The sequence below is a fragment of the Melospiza melodia genome, chromosome 1 (genome assembly GCF_035770615.1).
Source record: "Melospiza melodia melodia isolate bMelMel2 chromosome 1, bMelMel2.pri, whole genome shotgun sequence".
In the NCBI taxonomy this organism is placed as follows: domain Eukaryota; kingdom Metazoa; phylum Chordata; class Aves; order Passeriformes; family Passerellidae; genus Melospiza; species Melospiza melodia.
In genome coordinates, this window is record NC_086194.1 from 38,862,577 (window position 1) to 38,880,471 (window position 17,895).

Below are 17,895 nucleotides of genomic sequence, written 5' to 3' on the forward strand. Positions count from 1 at the left end.
ATTTATATAATATAGTGTTACTGTGCTTATTCAATTTTTTTCCCCTGCAACACTGTTCAATGAGACAGTGAGTAGTTACTCAGCTTCATAATTACAATGAATATAATGAATAATTACTCACATTGCATACTGATTCATTTTCAGTAGTATTAAAGGTGAACTCATGTGGATGCTATTATATCCATTTAAATTGTTACCACTTTTGGCTGCTGATGTCTTGCATGGTGCATTTCGCCAAAGAAGCAGAGCACAGTTTGTGTATCAGACTTCTTTGCAGGTCAAGCAAACGTAATTACAGTTTATTATTTCCTGCTAATGCACATACCATGTATTTTCCTTCAAAAAAGTTATTTATATCTGTTTTTTACCAAGTAAAATTAGATGTAATCAAGTGTTTTGAGAACTAGATGAAGTTCATTTCTTGCTGTAAACTTAAAATGTACTCTTAAGTAGTGAGCATCATATGGCCAGTCATTTTTTGTACACTCTTTGTGATGAATCATTAAGTATCTCAACAATTGTTCATGCTACAAATATGTACTAACAAACTGGAAATATTCCACCCTGTCTTAGAAAGGCAGCTTCAGTGCTCATAGATAAATGAAGTGCACTTTGTAAGAAATTAAGGGTGCTAATTAATATAAAGGTTATTGCATGAGTGTTGTGTCATTCAGAGCTATATACACTTTTCATTTAGACTGTTTTATTTTTCTCACATGACTGAAGAGTGTAGGCCTGATCTCGTTTTTATTTTCTCTGCGTGGACAAATGTATTGCTCATAAAGTCTGACAAACTGAGATGGGAACAACTTACTCTCTCCTGAGCTCTATGAACATCATCATAAATGGCATCATATTATATATATATATATATATATATATATATATATATATATATATATAAAACATTTTCTGTATGCAGTACAACTTCTTCCACTTCAGGTAGTGCCACTGCAGTTTTATTAAAGCAGAACTCCTGGGGAGTATTTGAGGAAAACAGAAATTTCATCTCAAGCAGGCATGCAGGATTCCATCCTTGTAAGAAATGAAAGTTCTTGAAAGAAACTTCCCAAAATTGTGGGAATGAGAGCCCTGGGATCTCAACTCTGCTTGCAGCGTTACCTGAGCAAAAGGAGGTTGTTTTTGTTTATTTTCAGACTGGCTCTGGGAATTTTTCCTCTCTCCCTACACAGTCACCAGGCTCCAGTGACTGAGAAGCAGGAGGTGAGGGTTTGAACCCAAACAGGCTGATGAAAGCAAACCCTCAGGGCACACTGTAAGCCCTTGCATGTAATTTGTAAAACTAGGGAATCATTTCTTCCTCCTGATACGTTTTTGAAGAAGATTGCAACTGAATTCAGTGAAGTCTGAAAGTGTGTGAGGTGGTGTACCAGGCACCGTAGTGACTGTTGTGTTTAGACCTCCGTGCAAAAGAAAGATATTAAGTTATTTTAAAACTACATAATGCTGGGAAAATGGTCTTAAAAATCACTCAGAGATCCAGAAATTATTTATCTTGCCTTCAACTAGTTGCTTCCAATCACTCAACTGAAATCTATCTTAGTTTCCTCTTCCCAGGTTTTATAAACAGTCTTTTTTCAGTCCTAAAACCTACTCAGTGAACAGCCAGACACAGCTTTGCACGTTTGGCATTCAGCAGTAGATGACAGATGAGTTTATTATTGTTTACTTCCAACACTGATTGAATACAATTTGATTGAAAATAAATTCCATATCATTACCCTTTGGAAGTTTGCTTGTAGTGCTCACAGTTTTCAGAAGGTAGTCCCATTTTTCCCTATTCCCCATAACTTGCATTATCCTGACCTATACTTTTATTCAACAAAAATTAGGTATGCTTTTTAAATTCCAGAATGAAAGAGAATAAATCCATAGAGAGCACTTATGGTTCAAGAAAATCCATAAATTTCTCCTCTACCATTTAATTGTCTGAAGGTGACTTTGCCTGCACACCCACACCCTCCTTAGAGCCCCTGCATGAGGTTGTTTAGGTGTTTTCATTAGGGGATAAATGGAATTAGAGTCCAGCATTTAAAGGAAACATTTAAGTGACATCAAAGGTAAAAATATGACCATAATAAAGAAAACGCAGTTCCCCTGGAAAGGTATTAACACATGACAGAATAGGAGAACCCTGCATAACCTTATAATGTAGGTATGGTAAGCACAACATGCAGAAAGTTCCATCTCAGCACTTCCCACATTATCAGCAATTTGAGGCAACACATGGATGAGGAAAGCAATGTGTTATCCCATTTGTGCTCTGCTGCCTCGGGGTGAGAACTCTGTTACCTGCAGCCTTGAGGCCACAGTTTCCAGCATATTAAGGCTGTCATTAATACAGCTTCTTCTGCAATTCTAAACACTGTGATTATTTACATTAATTGATTGAATTTATTTTTTAGTATTAAAATTAATTAATAAAATATAACATATTGTCATTATAAACTAACTAATACGTTGATTATTTAAATATTTAAATGCCTGCCTGTCTTAGGTGACATTGGTGACATTGTCAGCGCTAAGCAGCAAGCCTTATCTTGCCTTTCCAAATCTCACAGGTTTAATATGTACTCAGCAGTGAAAAAATGCTATATTTCTGGTCTAAGCATTTTCTAAAAACAGCCTTCCAACTGCAAACAGGTGGAGTCTCATGTACAATTATCCACCAGGTGATGGCAATGGAGTGTTGAACAGCTCATGAATGACATGAACTACCTCCATTCATCTCAGTGGCTCTGAATCCTGCCAAATTCCCAGTGTCCTTGTTTCAGTGCTTCAGAAGCAGCTGAGGCAGGGGAACAAGCGTGTGGCAGTGTCTGTGCTCTCTGCTGGAGGCAAAACACTTACACTTAAAATACAGGCTCAAATCGATGACCTCTCTGAAGCAGGTCGCAAGCTCAGACTGACCTGTCTGTAAATATTTTAGAGGGTATAATTTAATCTGTGCAGTGGATTCAGTGCTTCCCCCACATTCAGTGAGACCACACATATCTTATTACTCAGTGTATTTAGATGCCACTGAATGAAGTCCTCCAATTTTTCATTGTGGAAGTATAGGGAAGCACCTTAATTGAAGTAAAATACTTGAGCATAGGCTTTATTCCAATGGTGTACTGAAAAGTTAGCATACAAGACTTAAAATTAGGCAGGTGTTTTTACTGAGTCCTGGGACATCCTGCTAGGGAGCAGTCACTGATTCACTTCTAAGTGGAGTCTAAGAGTTCCTGGAGTTAATCTACCTAGGGAATAAATGAGTACCTACAATTCCTAGGATGGTCCTCCACACCATCTCTCTTTCTGGGCACTTTGTGTAAAGTAGTTTATGGCTTTTGTGCACTAGCAACCTTCCTTGTTCAAAATAGCTTCCCTTTGTACACAGACATTTAATTTTATCACCAAATTATAATTATTTAAATAAATAACATTTTGATCTCACGGAAGACTTCCTTCCCTCCAAATGCTGAATGTGCTTGGGCTTCTAATGAGGGGGAGAAAATAGATCATCCGGCTAAAGCTTTTGGATTAATTGAGATCATTGCACCAGAAATATTTTAAATTTTCAGAGAAGTCCCTGAAGTGAAGCACTTAGGCTGGAAAACAATAAGCAAAACCACAAGTGAACAGGAAAAATGAAAGAACCTATAAATATGTAGGGTATGGAGTAGCAGACTGTCAAATTATCCAATTAATTATCAATACCTTTAAACATAGAAGCATTTAAAAGCTGATGAACTTGCTTTGTAGGGTTCTTTGGTGCAGAACTCACTGGTGCATGACAATGGGCTCCAAAGCATTTTTCCAGATCTCTGTGGAAAAGTACTTATGAGAAAAAGTATTTATTGTTGAAGGCAATGTTTTAATACCATAAATCTACTATCTTTTCTTTCCATTATTTTGTCAAAGCGTCTTGATTTAATACAAAGGGCAGAATTTTTCAGGGTGCTAGAGAATGATTTCTATAATTATTTTTGGTAGAAGCAAACCAGGTACTGTATTATTTCACTTGTATTCTCTCTCCTGCTTGCTGAGTGGCCTGACAATCCCTCTCAGATCACTGATATCTCTGAAACTGAAGAAAATCAGAAGAGGAGCCTGCCTGTCTCCAGTTTGCATTACTCTCCAGACAGGGGTTTATCTGTGGAAGGGCAGGGCTGGGTTTGTAGGCACTCCCACTCACATTAGCACTGTCCCAGAGGAGGGAAGAGCACATCTTCCCTGAGCCAGGGAATGCTCTTGTCTCCTGTCTGCCCAGCCCCTCTCCTGGCTGGGCTCTTGCAGCTGAGGTAGATGCCTGAAGTTGTACATCTTAATTTTAGATTTTATGAACATGTCCTTGAAACCATCTGGATGTGGCTTGTCATTTGCATAGAACTGATGGAGAAATTAGTCCTTGGTGGCCTCCTGTGTTTTTTTTTCATGTTGTCCCTTCTTATCCAGTAGCCCCAGTATTCATTCTGAGCTATGAAGTCAACATTCCTAACTGAGCTTCTTTTAAAATAAAAAGCCTGTGTCTTCCTTGAAAAAAGAGGACATTATCCTGGGCTAAAATAATTTCCTTGGTTTGTTACCTATGGGATCACCTGGAAGACCATATGAAACAGATACATAAATCAAAATAAACTACTGAAAAAAACCCCCAAAGGTGTTTGCAAACAATTCCACTGATAAAAATATAACCTAAAATTTAGAAATAAAAGGATTTTATTTGAGCAGCCTTTCTTCAAAATATTTCACTTCAGTTTTTTCTGCTGTAATGCCTCTGCTTTTTTTTACAGCTTAATCTATTGTGTCAAATGATGAACAGATGAAGACAGTAAAAGAATCTGTCTTGTTCTGACTTCCTTCAAAGTGTGAAAGAGCTGTGGACCTGAGTTATGAACATTGTCCAGATTAGGGGCTGGAATTGTTGGGGGCTTTTTTTGCCATTTACAAAATAATGAGATTGATAAGACCAAGGCAGGAGGAAGCTCAGGAAATGCATCCCATTCTCAGCCTGCACAAACCAGTTTCACTGCGGGCCACAGCTGCAAGAGGCAGAGTTTATTTCCTTTATTTTGTCTTGCCCAGTCTTTAACCATCAGTAGCAGCCTGGAAAGCAGAATGTTTGTTCCTATGGTTTTTCATTGCTTAATAATTGTGCAGTTAGTGGCTTGAACGCTGTTGTACTGAGACACGCTGTCCTTTCCAGGTAACGTTCCGGACACGGATCTACCACTGCAACATTAACAGCCAAGGCGTCATCTGCCTGGACATTTTAAAGGACAACTGGAGTCCAGCGTTAACCATTTCTAAAGTTCTCCTCTCCATCTGCTCCCTCCTCACAGACTGTAACCCCGGTAAGATGAATTAACTTTCATATCTTCATTCATTCGTCATTCACATTTGGTCACCTCAGTAATGTCTGGTCGGTGCTCTGCTTTACTGGTACCTGCTGAAAAAAAACCCACAAAAATGTAAATTTTAGATGCCATTCATATAAATAGTATAGAAAGAAAGCAGAATTTCAGAAGCTCAAGTGCAGTTTTGGTACTGGAGGAAAAAAAATTTAATTCAGAATGTTTGATCAGTAGAAAATACCTTAGTATGCATAATTTGGATATTACAACCAGGATATTACCACACAGAAATATTAATGAGTTAATAAATATTGAAAAGGAAAGCTTTCATTTAAATATGCTGATAATGTGGTCTCTGAAAAGAATATTAATAGCACAGACAATGATAGATGCCTAACGCAGACTCTACAAATAATGAAAATTAGTTTAAATGAGGTTTATTCAATATCTTGGACAGCCTGCATGAGTATTCAAAGCAAGCTGTCATTCTTATTAACTAGCATAGCACTTAACCTCTCCCCTCAGCTCTTTTAGATTTGTTTTATGCCATTGACCACTAGGTCTGTAATTTCCACTTTCTCTTACCCTATTTACAAACACATAATTCTGACTGTAGCCTTGGAAAACCATAATATATAGAAATTACTAAAGAATCATTGAAGAAAAAATATGTGATCTGTTTATATGTCATGAGGGTTGTTGCTGGTTTGTTTTTTATTATACACTTCAATGTTATTTTTAATTTGCCCTAAAGGGGCAAATTAAAAAAGGTCTAAAATTGCTTTGAAAGCAATTTTGAGATTCTGGCATAATCAGGGGCTGAATAAAAAGCTGTAATAGAGTATTGAAATATTTCAAAACTCAAAATAAGGTGAGAACAAGCAAAGATGTGATCGACTACTTTTATTTTCATGTGGGTTTGTTGCTGTATAGAACATTGAAACCTGTGGTGTTCCTTTCAGCTCAGAGGTGAAGTTATAGAGTGTTACCATTTTCGGCACATTTATTTCAGGTGGATTGAATGCTCTCTGCTAACGTCTCTGAAAGATTGATTTCTGTTAGTGTTTGGCCAAAAATATGCAGAAGTGTCTGTTGGTAGACAGGCAGATAGATGACAGAAGCGTACAGCAACCAAATTAATATTTGCTCATGTGTCTTAGAGACCAGCTGAAGAGCTAGAGACACTGCTAAGCTGTGTAGGGATTGAGGAATGGGCAGTGAATGCATGCTCTCCCGTAGGGATACAGATACTCGCTTTGGAGGGATACAGTCATCTTTAAAGCTGGACAATTTCCAGCAGTGATTTGAAATTTAGAAATTCACTACTTATGGCTTCTCAATCTTAAATCCCTACAGATGCTGTCAAACAACAGTTTTAGCATATCAAGTGTGTAAGAGGAATACTGAAAACAATTTTCCATACCCTATTACCATGTACAGCAAGTTAACACACAAAAAATGGGAAGTTCTTCCATTTAGCCTCTTTCAGTTAGCAGCCATAGGCATTGTCTTGATCACAGTAAATAAAGGAATCTTATGACATTTCATTTTCAAATCTTCTCTTTAATTGTGAAGTAGTTTTGGATTTTTTCACTGCTTCACGGTAAAATTTTCCCCTTTTTTTGATGAATTAATTTCTTAATTTGAATCCCAGTCTCACAAGGCACTGGTGGCACATATTTTTGAAGTGCTGAGTCATTTTCACCTTCCTTGGTAATTGCCTGTTTCGTGTTAGATATTCTTTCATTTAAAAGTAAACTTTGAATGTTGGTGAGGAACAACAGAAGGCTTGCAGAAATTTACAAGTCCTTACTTTTCATCCTATTGCCTAAGAGGATTTTTTCTGATATTTTATCATTAAAAAAATATTGGTCACTTACCATCAGATGGAGGGAGGGAGGGAGGGATGGATGGATGGATGGATGGATGGATGGATGGATGGATGGATGGATGGATGGATGGATGGATGGATGGATGGATGGATGGATGGATGGATGGATGGATGGATGGATGGAAAGATATGTCACTGATACATATGCCATTGAAACATATCATATATGTACACATAAGTAGCTGCAGAAACATGCATATTTATTTTTTACAGCTAGGAGTAATTTTCTAATCCCTCAGTCCTCTCTCCATCTAACTAGTCTGCCCTTTTCTAAAGGCAGAAACACAACAGGGGTCTCGATTTGATAAGCAACTTTGAACTCTTTTTTTTCCACCATTCATCAGCCAGAAGCAGATCAGGTCAAATGGAAAGGCAACATTGAATCTCCCACAAACACAAACACGCAGGATGGGCGAGTCTTCCACCCTGGCCTCTGAAACGAAGAATCAAGTATCAGTTACCCCCTACTCTTACATTTATGCAAATCTTCATTAGAACAACAAATAGGAGTGAGAATGGCAGCTAATTTAGCCCCAGTCATACACAGTGATTAAGCGGCGCTGAAGCACAGCTGCAGCTTCATTGGCAAGCGCTGCTATTCTTCTCCAGCAGGCTGAGCAAATGAAAAGAGGTGTTTGCTCCTGCCGCTCCTGTCATTCACACAGTAATCTACAAAAGCCACGAGAGAGTCTCTTCCCTCCCTGGTTATACATCACCGCCCTTTGTTCCCTATCACTCCAGGCAGGAGCAAGTTTGTCCTTTTTAAACAGCTCATACAATCCTTTACTCATAAGCTGTCTCAGACCCTTCAGTCCTGATTATTATTAATTGTCTCTGTTTTGCTTGGCACTATCAGCCACTAAACTGCGTTAATGAAAGGTCTGAATTTTGTAACAGCTGGCTGACTTTTCCGTGGGGGGAAGGGGTGCCGTAGGGTTTGTGTATGACTGAGCACATGTGCATTTTCTGGGAGTGTGAGAGAGCCAAATGTATCAGAGGGATGGGAGAGATGGTGGGATGCACTAGCCCAGTCCAGGCATTAGTATTTTCCTTTGAGGTGGTACTCGAGGCCACAGCACACGTCCCTTTCTACAAATCAGGGCTCTAGTCCTGTAAATATTTGGCATGTGCATGAGCAACCCCACAAAACCTGATAGATACCTTCACCTGCATGAAACAGAGTGAGTGAGTGAGTGAGTGAGTGAGTGAGTGAGTGAGTGAGTGAGTGAGTGAGTGAGTGAGTGAGTGAGTGAGTGAGTGAGTGAGTGAGTGAGTGAGTACTGAGTGCTGAAAATGCCTGCTTCCAGTGTTAGCTGCTAGGGCTGGCCTGTGTGGGCAGTTAGTTACTGCAGAGTAACTCCATGTGGACACTCCCCACTTTGAAAATGTGTTAAGTTACAAAAACCCTTTTTGCTTGGACTAAAAGTCAACTACACTTTAAGTATTCAAAGCAGAGCCCGGGGAGTGTAAATTTCCACACTGCCTTAATCCAAAGACCTTTCAAGTGCAGATGGCCATTGAGGTTTTGTGTTTTACTGAGTTTGAAGTGCTAAGCAAATTAATTATTTTTTATAGTTACAGAGCTGGTGATGCTGATCTGGGTTAGAATGTTTATTTTTCTCAGCTGATCATTGCCATCCTGGCCCTGCCAAAGGTTCCTGAGCCCCAGGAAAAATATCATTTGCAAATGCTTCAGAGAAAATTATTGTAACATTGCAACACTTTTCTTTGCATGGCTTCCTCCTTCACATTCAAAATCCGAACTTGGCTGGCCTGATTATCCACCATGTCTGAACAGCTTTAACATCGAATTATGTCTGCTTAATAACACCCAGCTAAGCCTTGATTAGAACATCAGAACAAAGCCTACCTCTCCCTCACACCAGCCTCTTCCTTTCTGGTGTCATCCTCTGGCTCTGGCTCCTTACCATTTTCCCCACATGCAAGTTCCATGGTCAGCGGTGATTTTATCCCTCAGTTGGCGTTCTGGAAGCAAATGCTTTGCTGCTGCTCCTGGCCCTTTTCACTGCAAGCTCCTGCCATGGGGATGTGCCAGGGGGTGCACACAGAGGAGGAGTGGCAGACTGAGATGTGGCCAGCCACGATATTGCTTTCCCACAAACATTAGGCTGAGTGTTTGGATGGCAGCTGTAGCCAAAGTAACTGCTGAAGAGCTCTACAGAGCCTCACTTGCTTTGCTATTTAGAAACCTCTGCCTGATTCCTAACCTGAACTGACTCACAGGGATTTTATACCCACTTGTTTTTAAGCAAGTCTTGTCCTATACCTTAAGTGACCATTTTTCTGTTTTTCACACTTGGTGTACTAATTAAGAACCATCTTCTTCCCTTGTTGTCTTTATTTGATGGACACTACCAGACATGTGTCTATGAGCCTCCTTCTGTAAGAGAGGCTTTCTGTTCCCCTGCTCATCCTCACTGCACTCATCCCTCCTAAATGCTCCTGACTCTTGGAGTTCACTGGGGCATAAGGCACAGCTAGGCAGACTAACCTGCTCATCATCACCATCATCCAGGTGGAAATATTTACTGCTCCCTGTTGGATGTGCCTATCTCACTTGGCAGCCCCACTGAAGGTTATTTCTGTCTTAGCCCTGTCATTTTCACTGTTTGTCTGTATTTATCCAATTGAGTGAAATGGTGGAGAAAGGAAAAAAGAGGAAAAAGAAAGAGGAAAAAGGGGGAAAAAAAAAGAAAGGAAGAGCAGATGAAAGAAAAGGCTTTTGCTAGAAAGGATGAAACCTCTGCATTAACCTCTGGCAAAGGATGTGCTCAAAAACCTGCCTGCAGTACCCACTTCACTGGGGTCAGCACTAGTCGAGTTGGTTGCTCTGCTCTCAGATGCTTCAGTGACATATTATCAGTGTAAAGATGCTTGTCTGGTCACCTTTTAAACTCACCAGAAAGTGTGAGGCAGTTCGTTTAGTGTTACCTGTGAAGTTTGCTGTGAACGTAGTTTGAAGCATGCATATCCTCACAATAAATGTACTTGGGAGAGTAAATGAGTAGCACTGCATTACTTTGGACAAGTAGCACTACATTACTTCAGTGTGAGACCCATCAATTTTTATAGTAGTTGCAGTTTCACAGCACATCTGAAAAGTAGACTATTTATGTTAAAAAACTCTGCAATGTACATTGAGGCTTTCAAATATATTGTACCCTGGTTACAAGTAGATGTGCTGTTTTTTACAAGTACTGCCATGAATCATGAATTTACTGGGTGGTTTCATACTTTGTTAACCCACATGAAGTAATGTGGCTGTGCATTTTAATGACTTACATTTATCTCAGCATAGATAAGCAAAGTCAAAGATCCTAAGGTTATGGGGATCTTTATGTGTCTCACTAAGGGACACAAGACATGCTTTTAAGTTTTATTCATATGAGTCATCCTTACATTTTGCCTTTATCTTCCCTAGAAAACTCTTGTTTTTTATCACAGTGTAGGTATAACAGGCAATTTTGGATAACATGCTATTGTTCTTTTTCTGTGGCAATTACAAGTTATCCATGTAGTTTGGCATGATTTAGGTCTGCTAAAAGACATTAACACCCTTACATACACCTGCATGAAGGTTCTGGTATTTAAGAAAATTTGGAGGTGGGATTCAGTTATTACATTATTCTTTTTCCTTTTTTTCTTTTTTTTTTTCTTTTTTTATTCCCTTTATCATTTTCCTAAGGGTGTGCAAGGTTCTGTACTCTTGTTGCTGAGGGTATAAAATCCCAGTTCTGTCATCTTTTGCAGAAAAGGATTCAATAGTGTAATTTAATGCATATCTTTGATCCTCAATGGGATCTAAAACAGCACTTTGGAGAGTGATTTTTCAACATAATCTTAAAAGCCCTAAAAGCCTGAATGGTATTTGCCCTGCTACAAAGCTGCTGGAATTGCTGCTGTTACCAGAACCTCTGCAGAACACGAGTAGGTGGGGAGATTTAAGTCAGACAACGTGCAAGGGAGGGAACTGAATTAGGGCTTTCTCAGCCCATTTCCCTTTCAGACAGCAGTATACATTCTTGGAGGGAAGTTGGTGTCCTGCTGCAATGCCACTGCCCTGTCCCAAGGCAGGTTTGCCTTCAGCAGCCATCCCAAATCCAGCTGTTGGAATTGCTCCAGACAGGGTTCCTATCTCCAAGTGCAACATGGATAGATCTGCTGTCTAGAAAGCTTGGAGCACCTCCACATTTTGAGTTTGTGTTGCTGTTTGGGAAACTTAAGCTTCATCTGAATATTTGTTCATAGCAATTCCACAATCTCTACAAATTTGCAAAAGGTATTGACAGAAATACCTGGATGACCAATATACAATACCCATGGAACTGTCTTCTGCACACCCCAGACAAAGGGGAGTAGGTTCACTTAAACCCTCTCAGGAAAATGCGTCTCCCACGAGGAGTTGGAGTGGGGCTGCCAGGCTTTGATGCCCACTGACACACTCCACACTCCTGACACTGCTTTGGGCTGATCATCTCTGGCACAGGGGCACCGAGAGCCAGAACTGCCACAGCCACTTAAAAACCAAGTGCATGTCAATGCATCAGGTTCCACAGGAATAGCTCTGCTTCTTCAGCCAGCAAAGCCCCAGCCATACCAGCATGCATTTTAATACACTAATAGATGTCCACTGTATCAATAAAAAAGATCTATTTTCAGAATTACTGTGATACTTGAAAACACTTTCCCATCCAAAAAAAAAAAAGTTTAAAATAAATCCAAGGCAGCTTAATAAAGGAAAATGTAACATAGCTGTAATAATAAAATCTGTTCCATGCTGGAGCATTTGGCTTTGAGTGGGAATTTGGCTGACTTGTGGTCACAGCTCTGCTATTTGGCTTCCATGTTCCAACTTTAAAATAGCTACCCAGCCCTAGGTAATGAAGAGCAGGTCTGTGCTCCTCACCACTCAGCAGCCTGGATGTATCTTCATTTCTCTCCATTATTCCATATATCTCAATCTAGCAGGAAGCATGTACCCTGTTCCTCCTCATCTGGTGCTTCCCCATGGCAGAGGCTGCTTTCTGTCAGTGCTGGTTCACATCAGGTGTTCCTTCTGCAATTTTTTTAGACTTCCCAATTATCATTCCTTCTTTTCCCCTCACCCCCAGTTGTGAAGTGAATTTAGAAACTCTGGATGACAGCAAGTTCAAGGGATGAGCCACTTCTCATTCTCCTCATTCTTGTAATTTTTTTTCTTAAAGACATAATATGCATGCTTTGCTACTATCAGAAACTGCTTCAGAATCCAATCTGAATTTTTTTTTTTTACATTTAACATCTTATCAGCTTTGTTCAGTTTATCAAAAAGGGCTCTTGGACTTTCCTCTGCCCAAGTACATGCTGTTGTGGTTCTAGTGAAAATTTGTTTCCTTTTTGAACATATATAGAAGACAGGAAAACTATAACTACTCTTTATAAATGCTCATTCTTTAATAATCCATGTTTGAGTAGATTTGTCAAATGTGATGAATATTCTGGAAAATGACTGAAATACTTTTAAGTTGGTAAAACAGTATTAATTTGTCCCATTTTATGAGGCTGGCTAAGCCCTGCTACTTTGATTCTTTCCTGGCACCCACAGGCTACCAGGTGCAATGTCACAACACAGTACTATCAGACATACAACAAAACAATCTCATTTTCCCATATATCCTTTTTGTAAGCAGCAGAGGGTCATGTAAACAATGAAATTGCTCTGTTGTCTGAGATTATTTATATTCTTTAGCTTGGAGCTGTTTTTTTCCCTTTTCTTCAGAGTTTGTATACTGTAATCTGTCAGGAAGTGGGCAGGTTTCTGGGCTGTTTCAGCACAATGGAAAATGCTTTCTTTGTATCTGAAGCAGGAAAATACTCTATGCCATGTCACTCAAGCATGGCAACAAGTAACACAGAGTAAATGAAAGTTACAGCAGCCAGGAGTCGGTTCAGGGAGTAATGGTTTTGGGGTTGTTCTGAGTAGCAACACAACCTGTCTGTTCCCTGTTACATTTCTGACATGGGTTGTCTCCAGATGAGCTGAGCTCACTCAGGAGGCTCTGGCTCAGCGAAGACAAAGTGCAGTGTGGGGTTGCTCTGGTGCCTCGGTGCTGCTGCTTGGGGAGCAGAGCAAATGGGTGTTTGGCATAAAGACCATCCTAAGAAGTTGTCCTAAGGGAGCATGAAAGGAAAATGCAGCATGAAACTGATGGGGTTTGTTCTTCTCTCAGTGAGTGCAGAATGACTTTGTCAAAGGTGGGGTTGTCTTGAGAAAAACATGAGCAAAGAGATCCCATCAACTGTGACAAAGTTCTTTTGGCAAGAAAGTACTTGTGTATCTATAAATACTGTACATTGCCCTCCCTGTTCTGCAGAACCTGCTACATAGGTAAATTTACATATTTGGACTGATCATATCACAGAATCTAGAGCTGATTTTTACAGATTTGTGGTAGCTCATCAGTGCTTTCTCTTTCTATTCCGTTTAAAAGATACTGTGCTACACCACTTAGGTTGTAGTGTGCACACAATACTAACTTCTATTCTATAGTTTGAATCACCTACAGCTTCTCATATTCTGAGCTGAGCACACAGTACCAATATGTTAAAGGCATTTAGGCACCTAAAGCTGCTGGCTGACAGCTGGTAGGGTTTTCAGTACTTCCCATGGGATTTACACATCTGAAGTCTCACTAGGAGCCTCTCAGCACTGCCAGGAAGAGACTTGCTATACATCTGGTCTTTAAATATTTGCAGACACATGCACCTATATATCTTCAACTCTGTGGACATGATCTATAAACATGGTATTAAACAGATGTAAATGCAAGAAATGCAGCAGCACGTTATGAAAATTGCATATAGATATGCATTTAAATAGAATTCATTTCCTTTGCCATGAAAGGCTGATGAAACTGTTACAAGATTTGTTCTTATCAGTTGACTAAGTCCCCTCAACATGAACTCATAACTGTGGGGATTATTATAACAGCAGGGAAAACATTTGTGAACTGTCATCCCTTTAGTAGTTCTCAGGAAAATATGTCTTGGAATATCTCCTAATTATGTGTGCAGGGGGAGGAGGCTTGGATCAGGATTACTATTGATGTTGGCCTAAATCATTGCTCTTTTCAGTTGCACTTTGACAACACCTTATGGGTAGAAGACCATTATTTGTGAGCATAGAGGCTTTTAGTGTGTTTAGATTTAGGCTATTCAAAGCTCACAAGACTTCATTAAAAAGATTAACGCAACTATAGAAAAAAGATTGTTTGGAAATACTTTGTTTTAAACCCCCCATTATGGTTTCAGAAGTCTACAGTCTGTTTAAATATTTTTTTTTGTGAAAAGTGTCTGGAAATATTTACATGAGAAAATTGGTGGGTTTATGTAATTTAGAAAGCGAATGGTAGCGATTAGTTTTAAAAATAAAATCTGGATTTTGTGGTATCCAAGGCATGATGCAGTCATTAGCTATAGCTCCAGATGCCAGTCACAGACACACTTACCCTGTTTCTTTTTTTTTTTTTTTTTAATGTATCTGGAGCTCTGCAAAGAATAATGAGTAGAAGGAGTACAGTCACTCTCTAGCAGAAGACCAGTGCTACTCACTGGGTCAGGTACATTGCCTGCAGCTGCTCATCCCTCAGTGGTTCAGACACAAGTGTAAAAATCCCTCAAAGCACTTTACTCACACAGTAACACACAGGAGAGGAAATTCCCTCTTAGCCACAGCTAACAGATTATGTGCTGATGCATGACCTTCATGCTTTTACAATGGTAGCACAGGTGCTGCGTGGCCACCAAGTTTCCAATTATATTTGAGTTTCCTAAATCACCTTCTAGTATTCCTGCACTTTACTCTTTGTGTGTGCTTAACAATTTGATGTATGAAGCATCTCCTTCTTTTAACTTTTGCTAAATGTTTTGTGTGTGGGGTTTTGTTTGTGTTCCTTTCTTGCCATGGAAAAGATAAACAAGACCATTTTTTTTTCTTTTTTTAATCTTCTTTACCAAATTACCTGTCACATCTTATTTTGTGGATTTTCTCCATCTCGAAGAAATCACCTTGGATTTCAACCATTCCTTAAATGGAAAAGCTTTGACCATGCTGTTAATGATTTCTTGTCCTTTTCAATAATATTTCTGCTCCTAATTTGTTTTTGTTTAAGGAGATGCGAGAAAAATTGAACTTCAGACATAATAATACCTAACCATCAGTTTATTAAATGTCATCTGATTAAATCAGAGATTGACTAAAATCCAAATCAGTGAAGAGGCTTTGTACATCTGTGACTAGAAATAAATGTAAAGGGACGTAACTGGCACTCATAAGAAAAAAGAGTCTTGTCACAACACTTAACTGTTCCTCATTTCTATTATTCCTCAGAAAGGGTTTCTAGAACATCTAAAATATGGTCTTATCACAAAATGGAAGTAAAGCTGGAAAAATATACACCTGACTTTTGGGTTTGGTTTTTTTCACATGAAACTTATAAAAGCTATAAGATAAATATACATACTGGGCTTTTAAAAGTTGGTTGATTTCTGCTCAAGAAGTTTCTGCACAGAATTTTTTTAAGCTTAGGCTCAACCATCATTAAATTAAACGTCCTTGGGAAAATGCATGAGTGATGGATGCTACAAATACAAAAGGTTACAATTCATTTTCTTTCCAATAAACATGTGTAATTTAAAATACTACCAGTGGAGGTTTCCTATGCCCATTAGCTCAGAGAGAAGACAGGTACTCTAGAGCATATGTATAATAAATCTCTCTGTGACCCAAGACCAAAATAAGTCACAAACATTAAATGTTTAACAATGTGAAGTATTTAAATAAAGCTCTTTGTTATTTCTCATATATAAAATACAGATTTTTAGCTTAATTTCAATGAGTTCCAAGGTAAAAAGTAAACTGCCTTTTAAAATAGACTCTAGTATTTTACAGTCATTAAATATTTTTTCTATGTTTCATGCAGGTTTTGTCTGCCAATACAGACATGTCTTTAATCACATTGGAATCTTTTTTTTTTTTTATGAAGTAGATACATCACTTGCAGGCTTAACCCATTCTACTGAATATATTTTTATCACTAATATAACTGTATATATTTAAAGGAAAATTACATAAAACTAGAAAATCAATAAATTTAGACATCACATTCTAATTTTACAATACTTTAATCTAATATTCATTATTCCCAGTCAGTAAAAATAGCTCAAATCTCAGATGGAGTAAACTGGCATCAGTCCTGCTGAGCTTTTATACTCCAGATTTTTCATTTAGACTTTGTTCCATTTTTCTAAGTTGGGGTTTGTTTTGCGTGTTTGTTGATTTTCTTTTTCCCTGTGTACCTTTTTTAATGTGAAGGCAAGGACAGATTTTCAAATTTCTTGCCATACATTTCCTATTGCCTAAGAACCACCCTCAGGACCCTAATTAGCACAACTATTTTTAAGACTGATTTTTCCTGTTCCTAAAATACAATTATTTTTGTTTCACCATAGAAATCACACTGCTTCACATTTTTTAAGCTCCTGAAAGGAAGCCTGCTACATTTGGCTAACAGATTCTCAATAAGAATGTAGAGTCAGTCCTGAAAAGCAAAATTTATAAGCCTGGATATGTTAGCTATTAAATCATTTAGTCTCTCACTTTCTTGCATAAGATTTCAGACATTAGTATTCCTGAGTCATTCAGATCCTACCTTCAGAGATGATTTACACTGCTGCAAGACATGTCTCTCATATTTTGCATGGCTAATTTTCTACTTTATTCAGCAGGGGAGGAGGAAGCGGTTGTTTGTTTTTTACAGTTTTGCAGATCTATCAAAGGCAACAAATAAAGCAAATTATATGCAGTGTGGGTTTCAGAATCCCTATTTTCACAGCAAATTAAGTTCAGGTGCGTTAGTTGGAGTTGTAGACAGCTGCTTAAATAGCAAAATATATGATGCAATTGTCCCAAATTTAAGGATGGGCTGTACTGTAAGATTTCATATTCATGTGGGATTCAGAAATAGAGCTTTGATTAGTAAATTGTTTGTAGAATTTTCCATCTGTACAAGGCTTAGAAAAACGCCCTTCTATGGAGTGGAGCATTTACAGCTCCAAGATGAATTTGATTTCAGAAAATTCTCTGGGGCTGGAATCCTCGTTGCTTGGGTTTTTATAATATTGATTAGATAAAGTGACTGTATAAAGTGGCATGAAAGTAGAACTTACTGTAAGACATAATATTATACTAGCAGAAGGAATTCCTTAATGACCTTCTGTGTCTTTTTCACCTCTATCTTGCTTAGCTTTTTTCCACGGCTCAGTCTCAGAACTCTTTATGCCAATGCCTGAAATCATTTTGCAAAGTGATTATCATTTAGTCAGGCATGCCACTGGAGTCAATGTGACCTCTCAGGTAGGAAAGATAAGATTTCCAAATAAAGTTATTTTAACTGTTACTGAATAAGAAATTATTGCTGTAAAATATCACAAATTCAATCTTTTTTCAGTGTTGCCATGTAACTTCGTTGCAACTAATCCAGGAGTAAAACTTGCCTACACGATGAGTGCTGCTTATTTTGTTTAACCTGTTTTTTCCTTCTAGTCCTATTAGAGCCTTTTCATAATTAGGCATAATTATATTCA

General features: G+C 38.5%; 1 protein-coding gene across 1 annotated transcript in view; it reads left to right on the forward strand.

Moving 5' to 3' along the window:
- LOC134417299 (ubiquitin-conjugating enzyme E2 E2) overlaps window positions 1-17,895 on the forward strand; it is a 200,315-nt gene that overhangs the window by 172,129 nt on the left and 10,291 nt on the right. The window contains exon 5 of the mRNA XM_063154381.1: window positions 5,213-5,360. Coding sequence (XP_063010451.1) covers window positions 5,213-5,360 — 148 coding nt within the window. The remainder of the gene's footprint in view (window positions 1-5,212; window positions 5,361-17,895) is intronic.